The sequence below is a fragment of the Crassostrea angulata genome, chromosome 10, assembly GCF_025612915.1.
Source record: "Crassostrea angulata isolate pt1a10 chromosome 10, ASM2561291v2, whole genome shotgun sequence".
NCBI classification, from domain to species: Eukaryota; Metazoa; Mollusca; class Bivalvia; order Ostreida; family Ostreidae; genus Magallana; species Magallana angulata.
Window position 1 is genome coordinate 45047800 of NC_069120.1, and position 13805 is coordinate 45061604.

Here is a 13805-nt window from a genome sequence, read left to right on the forward strand (position 1 = left end):
TGAAGATTCAAACAACCTTTCATTAGTTTACATCTAAGTAAGTAAAAGAGAGTTTTTTCTGACATGTAATGAAAAAAAGAAGAAAAAATATTTTGCTAGAGTTTAAAACAATTAATCAATTTCAACGAGAGGAAAATGAAACACAAAATAATTTTCAAAACTACACAGAAACATTGCAAAGACAGTGACTAGCATACACAAATATTCGAGTCTCTTTCGAGTTGCGATTTGCCGACAGACACATTTATATCCAATCCACGGGTATTTTTTATAACAAAAATTGTAAAGAAAAAAGAAGACAACGACAGACTTTTGAAGAAGAAAGAACAAGCATGCACGTTGATCACGTGATACGTTACCTTTTCCACGTCACCGGCTTGGAGTTTATTGGTCTGTGTATTTGAAAATCATTGACCATTAGATTAGAATCTATCATTAAAAACTCAGCTTTCAAAAAACAAATTCCTAAAAGAGAAGCTTTGATACAACTACCTTAACAAAAAAAGTCATCTAGGTAAAAGCAAACTTAGTACTTCTGTTAGCCAAACGGATCATGCATATTTAGCTGGCGATCAATCAATCTAACATGTCACGCTTGTTAGTGATGAAAATGATAGCAATGCTTTTTTTTTACAAGATTATATCAAACTGTAATATGTTTTTACCTCAAGCGCACCAACATAATCGGGGTCAAAGGAAAGAACCGGAAGTCCTAAACTGGACGCTAATCCTAAAACATAATCCTTGGATTTCTCTGCTTTTTTCGTGACACTTAGATGGACTAAAGCATTGACGTTTTTTTGAAAGATTGTATCACAGAATATTCCTAAAATTTCATCCGGGTTACTTTCTTCCAATTCAATGACTCTTGCATAGGGTGAATAAGTCCGTCTGATCGGCTTCATGATGTTGTAAAAATTTCGTTTGTCAATGGCGTTGACCACTTTGTCTATATTGGGTACTATAATGTCCAATTCTGCTTTCGGTCCTCTTTGACAACACACAGTCGAAATCAACGCTATAAACGCCAAGAAAAACATCCCCCAACTCAAAGCCACGATTTTTGGCGACTTTATTTCCATGCTTTTTTTCTTCTTCAATTTCTCTGCTATACTATTCCAGTCACAAAAGTAGTATATTATTTCTCGTCAAATCCATGTCTACCCGTCACTGATATCTCAAGAAGTGCACGTGCGCTTGTCCGTGGCGCCGCCTGGAATCTATTAGCGCCGACTGTTGATAGGTTGAACGCCTTCTCATTAGACCCCCGACTCTCGAACTAGTCGGTCCTGGTAGTCGTATGGTTCACCCACAGTTACATCACAACTCACAGAAACACACCGCACGACTTTACGGATCTCCGGAACTCAGAGAGGCATCAGTAGACCAGCCATTTATACAATACTCTAGCGGTTCTTCTGTTAACACTCTTGGATCGTTCTACTGACGATTACGTCGTCACTGAAAAAAAAAGAGAACAAAAAACTATACCATACTGATTCAATTCTAGGAAGCATCTATTTTCAAATTCAATTATGGTCATGTCAGACTAAGGCGTTGGCAATATAATGATGCACACTCGTGTGTTCGAAAGCGTACATTTTATATCCTAAAGATTTCATTAATCTCCTACTATAAAATGTTCGAAAATATCTTCATTGGTCGGATTTTTTACTGTAGAAGAATGTATTTGTGTGACGTTTTTCTTAATTCCGCTTACGATGGGATCGTTTCGTGTTTTTCTTTATCAATCGCAAGACAGATAATTTTACGACACTTGTAGCTGCAATGAACCGTTTTCTATTATTAGACAACACCGGCTAGAGTAATCAAACAAGCGTTCCTGGCCAGAAGTCTATTATACCATTGTTTACACGTGTTTGCATGCTTCTAGAATGCTAAAAAGTCAGATCTGCCGAAACGGACACGTGTAACTCATAATTAGGATCAGAATGTATACTCATCATGAGCGAATTATTTTTCTTTTTCATCTTCAAAGACTACAAAAATTTCCATTTGCTGATTTATACATTAATTTTTTTTATAATATGAATTATAAGAAAAAAGTATTTTTATGTGCACCCCATGGTTTCAAAGGAATGGGATGTAAGTATGATAATTGAATGAATTTAATTCAGATCAATTCATTATTAAGTGAAATACGGTAAAGCAGTTTTTCCGGATATTTTCTTGGTTTGGGTTTACAAATACTGCTCTTTTTCGAGATATTCCTAATGGAACTGCCGATTTGTCTGGTATACCGAATGGCATCTGCAGATTGAAAAACAAATCGATCTCGTAAATTTCTTTTATTTCTTTTATTTTAAACACAGAAATGCAGTGCAAATGCCGCGTCTCTAATGCATGTTCAAAAGAGTTTTGTTCATCGTTGGAAGATGTTCCGAATAATACCAGTAACAAACGGTTGCGTGATACTTAAATTTAGTCTGTCATTAAGCTTTTATTTAACAAATAAAACAAAAATAATTTCTATATACACATTCTAAATAAACATATTCTAAAACTTTTTAAGAAAATCGTTCAGTGATTTCAGGTCGAATGAAAAAGTATTCCACAGTTGGATGTGATTATTAAAGAAATGTTCAGGAGCGTGATTTTTTACTTTCAGTCATGGTCGGTTTAACGTTAACAAACTGTTTCTTTATTTAATCTAATTTTTCATATATCAAGTTGTTTTTTGCATTTGATGCATCTCAACCAATTATATGAAGGACAAGCACAAGTGAACAAAACAGTATGAAAGTGTTTTACCCTGGAAATATGGTGGTCTCAGTGTGGGATAGGCCGTTTTTAGCAATATCTAATGCCAGTTTTAATGGGCGAAGGCACAGCTTTTGTTAAATAATTGTCTAGTATGTTTTGCGAAACAAGAATAGCCAACCAACATGGAAAGTTACGACTGTCCAAAACAGTGTTTATCTACCGTAGGGACAGTGAACTGTGTATTTCTGGAGACGGAGGATTTAGTAGTCGGTGGTTTGTTTCATGCAATGAACAATCACACAGCAGAATATACGGTTCCGACATTGTTGTTGGGAATATTGAGTGACTTTTATGAGTTTATTATCTTTATTTACTCATCATTTCGTCGGCCGCGAAGTCTACCGAAGCTTTAAAAAATGATGCTTTTTTTACTCTCTTCTATGATTAATTGGTTGGATGATTTATGAACTCGGGAGCCAGAGATGTTTGAAGTGTCTTTAAAAATATTAGATTATTAGTAGAAGTATGAGTCAATTGCCAAGAAGAGGTTCTCTCGACCTCTGTCTCCCTGTAAACAAACAAAGAACGGATAAAGCATTAATCCGCAAGTGAGTACAATTAGACAAGTCATAATACACCAGAAGAGCGGACACACTTGATGAATGCTTTCATTTCATTACACTCCGACAGACGATAGCGAATTATTCTTTATAGTCTTCGTCGCAAACTGATAGAATCATGCCAATCATAATCGTTTTATATTTCTTTCTCTCACTAGATTGAAGATAACTAGCCAAAATAAAAGCAGGGTAATAGTACATTCCCTGTTTACATACCACTATAAATCCCACCTCGCCATTCGGCGTGGCGTTACTGACGGGTATTGCTATAATCTATTCCACTTGCTGCCTGCTGCGATACTTCTGCGTTTTCTCAATATTTGTATCTGCTAAAAACATGTTTCCCTCTCTTTGCAGGTAATTAGCCCCATCACTCCATCACGAACAACCCCATTTGTTAAATGTGTGTGGACTTCTTTATTTCATTATTTGCTATTTCAATTTTTTGTAATTGATGTTATATATAAATGTGCACGATTCCGTAGATTTATTCTCTTGTACCTTTTCATTATGTACTCTTGCATCGACTAATTACAAAACCGCCTTCTTCCATTTAAAATTTTGTGGAAGTATTACTTGCAAAACTAATGTTTGTTTTGGCGTTTACGGAGTAAGCGGTGCTTTAAAATTCACTTAATGCACGTAACTATCTGAAGAAATAAAAGAAAAAAGAAGAAATGATTAATTGAATAAATGCATCTTGTTGTTGGTTCCATTATTCTGTACTTCGTGGAATGCAGCAAGTCTGGTGCAACTGTAATGCAATCGAAACAAAAATACTGTTGACGCGTTTTTAACGAAAGCACCAACGATAACATGTATATAAGGAATAAGGAATCATTCTTTGAGTATTATGAGGTGATAATTTCGGTCGGAGCCTGATGGGCTTTATTGGATTTGATCACGCCCCGACCGAAATTATCACCTCATAATATTCAAAGAATGATTCCTTATTACTTATATTTATATAATTTTAAGCCATCGTACGATTTGATATTTAAATATAAATAAGCAAACCCCGCTGGCACCTTAATTTGGCGTCATTTCTATTATGGGTTATATAATATAGTACAAAATCGATACGTAGTGTTGTCACAGGCAAAGACAATGTAAAATGTAAATATATTAGAAAATTCTTCTTTTAAAACAATAGCCTTTAAAAAGTGATTTGGCAAGTTTAATAGAATTGAACTGCATTAGAATAAATAGAAGCGCACAGCATTTTTTTATGAATACAAGTACTGAGAAATCACACATCGAGACTGGACGAACATTGTATTCTACAAAACAAACAAACAAAACAAAACAAAAAAACATGCATTTGAAAGTTAAATGAACAATAATGAACACATCTTTCTGAAGTGCGATTGCACAGTTTAGTTATTTTCTATAAAATATGTTAATTTTCTTTTAACTTAAAGCTGCTTGGTCCGATTTTTTTGTAATTACAGCATCAAAATTTTTTTTCATACAAATCATTTATCTTAGAAAGTTATGGGCTTTCTCCTATTTACACCAGCAGAATCAATCTCCTTTTAAAGTTAGAAATACTCAAAGTAAATAAAAATAATTTCTCTTTGGGCAAGCGAAAAAACAAACCAAAATGCATCACGGGAATGTTTAGAAAAGGAAACCGCTTGGTTTCGTCCCCCAAATGATTGGGGTTATTCAACCCGCATGCTATGCATCGATTGTAAAGAAAGCAGACTTTGGAAATATTAGCGAACAAAACGTACACATGTTTATTTGTAATTTGCCTGATCATTTTGAGCTTTATTTAAAGCGATGTCAAATTCGTAATACAACCATACCCGTCTCGTCGTCAGGGGTGAAATTTAACATGAGGCGAAATAACGCGTTACCTTTTAATGTCGTTTGTTTTGTTAGCAAATTTTGTAAGTATTTTTCTTCATTGAAATTTGGCATAATTGACGGGTAAAACTACTGCAATGTCTATTATTATACATATACTAAGCATAGCCATCGTTTAAAAGCGTGCATAAAATTTGATATAAAATCGGACCAAGCAGCTTGAATACCTTGCCATTGTAAAATGAACTCAAATTAATGAAGGTGAAATCTTCTATGTTATTATGTTGATTCTTAAACATATTAAATACCAGATTTCCCTGAAAAATCCAATTATTTTGCACATTCAAGAGAGTTTTTCGTAGAAAGTAAATGCAAAGCCACTTCCTCAAAAATTATGACTGAACTAACAGTCATCTCCCGCTGTGCTGGTATTGGATATAGTTTTTAATATTTTCCTTTGAGCATTTTATAAAATAATTATGTTTACTTTGTACTACATGAACATCGCTACACTTGAAACCAAAGATAATAAAAGAATTTCTTATAAGTTGCATAAAGTTATATACTTTTAAAATAGCAACTGTTTAGAGTGAATCATCTGAATGAACAAAAAGTATTGCAGTACTGACATCGCCATTATCTGTATTTCAGACATGACTAAATACCGTGTACGTTTGGTGACACCATCAAAGGCAAAGGAGATTATTAATTAATTCTGAATGAACCGTTCAATGCGATTAAAGTTTTATTGGATACTAAATGAACCGCTATTGAAACCATTATTGGATATTGAATCAACCGTTCAAAACTAAAGAAATAATTGCATTGATGCTTAATGAACGCTACTGAACTCATAATTGGATACTGAATGAACCGTTCAACGCTACTGAAATCATTATTGTATACTGAATAAACTGTTCAACGCTGTTTAAGTCATAATTTGATACTGAATACTATAAAAATCATTACAAGAACTAGATCTCGTTACGAGTAACGAGTAGGTCTTCCGTCCGATTTTGTTTTCATATGATACGATGAAATATCGATATTCTCTGCCAAATCTGCGATCTTGGTGAATCTAGGTTTTTTGTCTCGAGACCGAAAACGGACGAACAAAAGAGGTTTATGAAAATAAAAGCTAGGGTTTTTTATACATATGTTTAGTGTACACTACTGTTAATCATAGCAGATGAAACACCAAAGATAATCAGGTAAACTTGTGAAAAAAACGAATTGTTTGAACTCTTCTGGTGAGTACCGGAAGTGACGGTTGACAAAAGAAAAAACCCGTTAAATATATCTTCAATCGATTGTCTATCATTTATAAAAGTTTGTGTCTCAATCACTTACAGTGACTAAAATCTCGCTGGTATCAATTTTGTAAAAAAGGCTAAGTACCAAAGATATTTGAAATCTTGCTTGTTTTCAAGTTATCTGTAACATAGTTTACGAGTGTCTTGGCTCCTCATTTAAGGGGCCAGCCCCTTTTTCTTGAGTTCAATCGAAAGTTCTCACGAATACTAACATTTTTTGTTCTTACACCCATCTAAAATTGTTGTTCATTTTTGAGATACAAATGATTGAATATTTTAGGGGCCAGCCCTAAAGATCCTTAATGGGGACAGACTTTGGAGTTTTGATTAGTGGAATTGATTAGAATCATCAATGCAAACATTTTCTTTTCTACATTGCCTAACAAAATATGTCTCCTTCTCTAGATATATTGCATCAAAGTTTAAGTACTTTGGCCCCTTAAAATCCCTAATTACGTCATAAATGGGTGTGAAAATGATTTTACCTGATAAATATTGCTACAATCAACAACTTTGCTTCTATATTGCATTACAAAATTTTGATCGTTTTTAAGTTATTCGCAATAGAGTTTACGAGTGTCTTGGCCCCTAATTTAAGGGGCCAGTCCCTTTTTCTTGATTTTGTTGGAAAGAACGTTTAATTATCTACTATTTTTGTTATATATGTCTTAACAAAATATCAACTGATAAAAAGATACAGATGAAAACGTATGAAGAATTTGAATGAAAATTCGTACCCAATTTTCGTGCCTAGGCGAGCTCCAAAAAATGGCGCCACTGGCGTAAAACAAAATAATAGTGCACAACTTCAAACTATAGACTACCTATCCTGAAAATTTCATAGTCATATCTCTGATAGTTTCTGAGATCAGCTCTGCACAAAATAGGTCGTAAAAATGTACAAAATGGCCGATAAATCGGTACCGGAAGTGCCGACAGAAAAAATCTCAAAAATGTATGAAGTTTACATCAAGACTCATCTTCTCTGAAAAAATGGTCGAAATCGGTCGAATAATTTTCGAGAAATCTCGTGCACAAAATTTGTGGAAAAAAATAATAATAACTAGATACGATCTCGTTACGAGTAACGAGGAGGTCTTCCGTTCAATTTTCAAACGATACCATTAAAATATCAATGAAATTTCACAATTCCCCCTCAACCCCTTTCTCTCAGATAATGGATACGATTGTCAATATCCTTTACAATACTTAACAAAGTGTTTTGCTTTTTCACCTACAGCACATTAAAGATTTCAGATTGTAGTTCTTTAAAAACTCTAATTATGTCATCAAAGGGTGTGACAATGAGTTTAACAAACTGATATTGTTACGATCAACATCTTTGCATCTATAATGCATTACAAAATCTTTATCGTTTTTAAGTTATCTGTAATAGAATTTACGACAGTCTTGGCCCCTAATTTAAGGAGACAGCCCCTTTTTCTTGATTTTATACGAAAGGTCTTATGAATACTTAGATTTTTTGTTCTTACACTTATCTAAAATTGTTGTTCATTTTTGAGATACAAATGTTTGAATATTTTAGGGGCCAGCCCTCTGGATCCTTAATGGGGACATACAATGGTGTTTTAATTAGTGCAATCGATTAGAATCATCAATGCAAACATTTTCTCTTCTACAATGCTTAACAAAATATGTCTACTTCTCTAGATATATTGCGTCAAAATTTATGTACTTTAGCTCCTAAAAATCCCCAATTACATCATAAATGGGCGTGGCAATAATTTTTTCTGTTATATATTGTTACGATCAAGAAGTTTGCTTCGATAATGCATTAAAAAATCTTTATCGTTTTTAAGTTATTTGTAAAACAGTTTACGAGTCTATTGGCCCCTAATTTAAGGGGCAGCCCCTTTTTCTTTATTTTATACGAAAGTTCTTATGAATATTTAGATTTTTTGTTCTTACACCTATCTAAAATTGTTGTTCATTTTTGAGATACAAATGTTTGCATATTTTAGGGGCCAGCCCTCTAGATCCTTAATGGGGACAGACATTGGTGTTTTGATTAGTGCAATCGATTAGAATCATCAATACAAGCATTTTCTCTTCTACAATGCCTAACAAAATATGTTTCCTTCTGTAGATATAATGCGTCCAAGTTTAAGTACTTTGGCCCCTATAAATCCCTAATTACGTCATCAATGGGCGTGGCAATGATTTTGTCTGTTAGATATTGTTACGATCAACAACTTTGCTTCTATAATGCATTACAAAATCTTTATCATTTTTTAAATTATTTGTAAAACAGTTTACGAGTCTATTGGCCCCTAATTTAAGGGGACAGCCCCTTTTTCTTGATTTTACACGAAAGGTCTTGTAAAAATATACATTTTTTGTTCTTTCACCTATCTAAAATTGTTATTCATTTTTGAGATACAAATGATTGATTATTTTAGGGGCCAGCCCTCTAGATCCCTAATGGGGACAGACATTGGTTTTTGATAAGTGGAATTGATTAGAATCATCAATGCAATAATTTTCTCTCCTACAATCCCTAACAAAATATGTTTCCATCTGTAGATATATTGCGTCAAAGTTTAAGTACTTTGGCCCCTAAAAATCCCCAATTACGTAATACATGGGCGTGGCAATAATTTTTTCTTATAGATATTGTTACGATCAACAACTTTGCTTCTATAATAGATCACAAAATCTTTATCGTTTTTAAGTTATTTGTAATAGAGTTTACAAGTGTCTTGGCCCCTAATTTAAGGGGCCAGCCCCTTTTTCTTGATTTTGTTGTAGAGAACTTTTGATTATCTACTACTTTAATTATATATGTCTTAACAAAATATCAACTGATAAAAAGATACAGATTAAAACGTGTGAAAATTTTGAATAAAAATTCGTACCCAATTTTCGTGCCCAGGCGAGCTCCAAGAAATGGCGCCACTGGCGTAAAACAAAATAATAGTGCACAACTTCAGACTATCGACTACCTATCCTGAAAATTTCATAGTCATATCTCTGATAGTTTCTGAGATCAGCTCTGCACAAAATAGGTCGTAAAAAAACTACAAAATGGCCGATAAATCGGTACCGGAAGTGACGACAGCAAAAATTTCAAAAACATATAAAATTCAGATCATGACTCATCATCTGTGAAAAAATGACTGAAATCGGTAGAATAGTTTTCGAGAAATCGCGTGCACAAAATTTGGAAAAAAAAATAATAATAACTAGATACGATCTCGTTACGAGTAACGAGTAGGTCTTCCGTTCAATTTTTAAACGATACAGTGTGTACTATTAAAAAATATAAATGAAATTTCAAAATTTCCCCTCAACCCCTCCCTTTCAGATAAGGCATATGATTGTCAATATCATTTACAATGCTTAACAAAGTGTTTTGGTTTTTATACCTACAGCACATGAAACATTTAAGATTTTAGTTCCCTAAAATCCCTAATTATGTCATTAATGGGAGTGGCAATGACTTTTACAAACTGTTATTGTTACGATGAACAACTTTGCTTCTATAATGCAGTACAAAATCTTGATCGTTTTCAAGTTATTTGTAAGAGACTTTACGAATGTCTTGGCCCCTGATCTTAGGGGCCAGCCCCTTTTTCTTGAGTTCATTCGAAAGGTCTCACGAATACTAACATTTTTTGTTCTTACACCTATCTAAAAATTTTGTTCACATTTGAGATACAAATGATTAGATATTTTAGGGGCCAGCCCTGTAGACCCTAAATGGGGACAGCCATGGGTGTTTTGATAAGTGGAATTGATTATAATCATGAATACAGACATTTTCTTTTCTACAATACTTGAGAAAATATGTCTCCTTCACTAAATATATCGTGTCAAAGTTTAAGTACTTTGGCCCCTAAAAAACCCTAATTACGTCATAAATGGGCGTGGCAATGATTTTTTCTGATAGTTATTGTTACGATCAACAACTTTGCTTCTATAATGTATTACAAAATCTTTATCATTTTTAAGTTAGTTGTAATAGAGTTTACGAGTGTCTTGGCCCCTAATTTAAGGGGCCAGCCCCTTTTTCTTGATTTCGTTGGAAAGAACTTTTGATTCTCTACCACTTTTGTTATATATGTCTTATCAAAATATCAACTGATAAAAAGATACAGATCAAAACGTATGAAAATTTTGGATACAAATTCGTACCCAATTTTCGGGCCTAAGCGAGCTCATAGAAATGGCGCCACTGGCGTAAAACAAAATAATAGTGCACAACTTCAGACTATAGACTACCTACCCTGAAAATTTCATAGTCATATCTCTGATAGTTTCTGAGATCAGCTCTGCACAAAATAGGTCGTAAAAAAACAACAAAATGGCCGATAAATCGGTACCGGAAGTGACGACAACAAAAATTTCAAAAACATATAAAATTCAGATCATAACGTATCATCTGTGAAAAAATGACTGAAATCGGCCGAATAGTTTTCGAGAAATCGCGTGCACAAAATTTGGAAAAAAAAATAATAATAATAAGAAACAGTACGAAAACTATAAGGTCTTCCGTTGGAAACGGAAGACCTTAATAAGAAACAGTACGAAAACTATAAGGTCTTCCGTTGGAAACGGAAGACCTTAACTAGATACGATCTCGTTACGAGTAACGAGTAGGTCTTCCGTTCAATTTTTAAACGATACGATTAAAATAACAATGAAATTTCAGAAGTCCTTTCAGCCACTCCATTTCAAATAATGTATACGATTGTCTATATCCTTTAAAATGCTTAACAAAGAGTTTTGGTTTTTCACATACAGCACATAGAAGATTTAAGATTTAAGTACCCTAAAATCCCTTATTACGTCATCAATGGGTGTTGAAATGAGTTTTACAAACTGATATTGTTACGATCAAAAACTTTGTTGCTATAATGCATTACAAAATCTTGGTCGTTTTTAAGGTATGTGTAATAGAGTTTACGGGTGTCTTGGCCCTTAATTTAAGGGGTCAGCCCTTTTTTCTTTAGTTCATTTGAAAGGTCTTACGAATACTAACATTTTTTGTTGTTAAACTTATCTAGAATTGTTGATCATTTTTTAGATACAAATGATTGAATATTTTAGGGACTGGCCCTCTAGATCCTTAATGGGGACAGACATTGGTGTTTTGATTAGTGGAATTGATTAGAATCAGCAAGGCTGACATTTTCTCTTCTACAATGCTTAACAAAATATGTCTCCTTCTCTAGATATATTGCCTCAAAGTTTAAGTACTTTGGCCCCTAAAAATCGCTAATGACGTAATAAATAGGCGTGGCAATGATTTTTTCTAACAGATATTGGTAATATCTACAACTTTGCTTCTATAATGCATTACAATATCTTTATTGTTTTTAAGTTATTTGTAATAGAGTTTACGAGAGTCTTCGCCCCTAAATAAAGGGGCCAGCCCCTTTTTCTTGAGTTCATTCGAAAGGTCTTACGAATACTAACATTTTTTGTTCTTACACTTATCTAGAATTCTAGATCATTTTTGAAATAAAAATGATTGAATATTTTAGGGGCCAGCCCTCTAGATCCCTAATGGGGACAGATATTGGTGTTTTGATTAATGGAATTGATTAAAATCATCAATGCAAACATTTTCTCTTCTACAATGCTTGACGAAATATTTTTCCTTCTCTAGATATATTGCGTCAAATTTTTAGTACTTTGGCCCCTAAAAATCCCTAATGACGTAATAAAAGGCGTAGCAATGATTTTTTTCTGATAGATATTGTTACGATCAACAACTTTGCTTCTATAATGCATTAGTAAATCTGTATCGTTTTCAAGTTATCTGTAATATAGTTTACGAGTGTATTGGCCCCTAATTTAAGGGGCCAGCCCCCTTTTCTTGATTTCGTAGAAAAGAACTTTTGATTCTCTACCACTTGTGTTATATATGTCTTAACAAAATATCAACTGATAAAAAGATACAGATCAATAGGTATGAAAATTTCAGATAAAAATTCCTACCCAATTTTCGGCCTAAGCGAGCTCAAAGAAATGGCGCCACTGGCGTAAAACAAAATAATAGTGCACAACTTCAGACTATAGACTACCTGTCCTGAAAATTTCATAGTTATATCTCTGATAGTTTCTGAGATCAGCTCTGCACAAAATAGGTCGTAAAAAAACAACAAAATGGCCGATAAATCGATACCGGAAGTGACGACAACAAAAATTTCAAAAACATATAAAATTCAGATCATGACTCATCATCTATGAAAAAATGACTGAAATCGGCCGAATAGTTTTCGAGAAATCGCGTGCACAAAATTTGGAAAAAATAATAATAACTAGATACGATCTCGTTACGAGTAACGAGTAGGTCTTCCGTTCAATTTTTAAACGATACAGTGTGTACTATTAAAAAATATAAATGAAATTTCAAAATTTCCCCTCAACCCCTCCCTTTCAGATAAGGCATATGATTGTCAATATCATTTACAATGCTTAACAAAGTGTTTTGGTTTTTATACCTACAGCACATGAAACATTTAAGATTTTAGTTCCCTAAAATCCCTAATTATGTCATTAATGGGAGTGGCAATGACTTTTACAAACTGTTATTGTTACGATGAACAACTTTGCTTCATGCTAATGCAGTACAAAATCTTGATCGTTTTCAAGTTATTTGTAAGAGACTTTACGAATGTCTTGGCCCCTGATCTTAGGGGCCAGCCCCTTTTTCTTGAGTTCATTCGAAAGGTCTCACGAATACTAACATTTTTTGTTCTTACACCTATCTAAAAATTTTGTTCACTTTTGAGATACAAATGATTAAATATTTTAGGGGCCAGCCCTGTAGACCCTAAATGGGGACAGCCATGGGTGTTTTGATAAGTGGAATTGATTATAATCATGAATACAGACATTTTCTTTTCTACAATACTTGAGAAAATATGTCTCCTTCACTAGATATATCGTGTCAAAGTTTAAGTACTTTGGCCCCTAAAAAACCCTAATTACGTCATAAATGGGCGTGGCAATGATTTTTTCTGATAGATATTGTTACGATCAACAACTTTGCTTCTATAATGCATTACAAAATCTTTATCATTTTTAAGTTATTTGTAATAGAGTTTACGAGTGTCTTGGCCCCTAATTTAAGGGGCCAGCCCCTTTTTCTTGATTTCGTTGGAAAGAACTTTTGATTCTCTACCACTTTTGTTATATATGTCTTATCAAAATATCAACTGATAAAAAGATACAGATCAAAACGTATGAAAATTTTGGATACAAATTCGTACCCAATTTTCGGGCCTAAGCGAGCTCATAGAAATGGCGCCACTGGCGTAAAACAAAATAATAGTGCACAACTTCAGACTATAGACTACCTATCCTG

General features: G+C 33.7%; 1 protein-coding gene across 4 annotated transcripts in view; it reads right to left on the bottom strand.

Annotated features, from left to right (window-relative positions):
* Positions 1–13805, bottom strand: part of LOC128164795 (glutamate receptor ionotropic, NMDA 2A-like) — a 66427-nt gene that overhangs the window by 33063 nt on the left and 19559 nt on the right. For 3 of the 4 annotated variants that reach the window (XM_052828791.1, XM_052828790.1, XM_052828788.1), the window contains exons 2-3: positions 666–1461; positions 360–392 (exon numbers count right to left, since the gene is read on the bottom strand). In XM_052828791.1, the coding sequence (XP_052684751.1) occupies positions 360–392; positions 666–1082 (450 nt within the window). In that variant the 5' untranslated portion in view covers positions 1083–1461. The remainder of the gene's footprint in view (positions 1–359; positions 393–665; positions 1462–13805) is intronic. The other variant, XM_052828792.1, reaches the window with a different exon arrangement.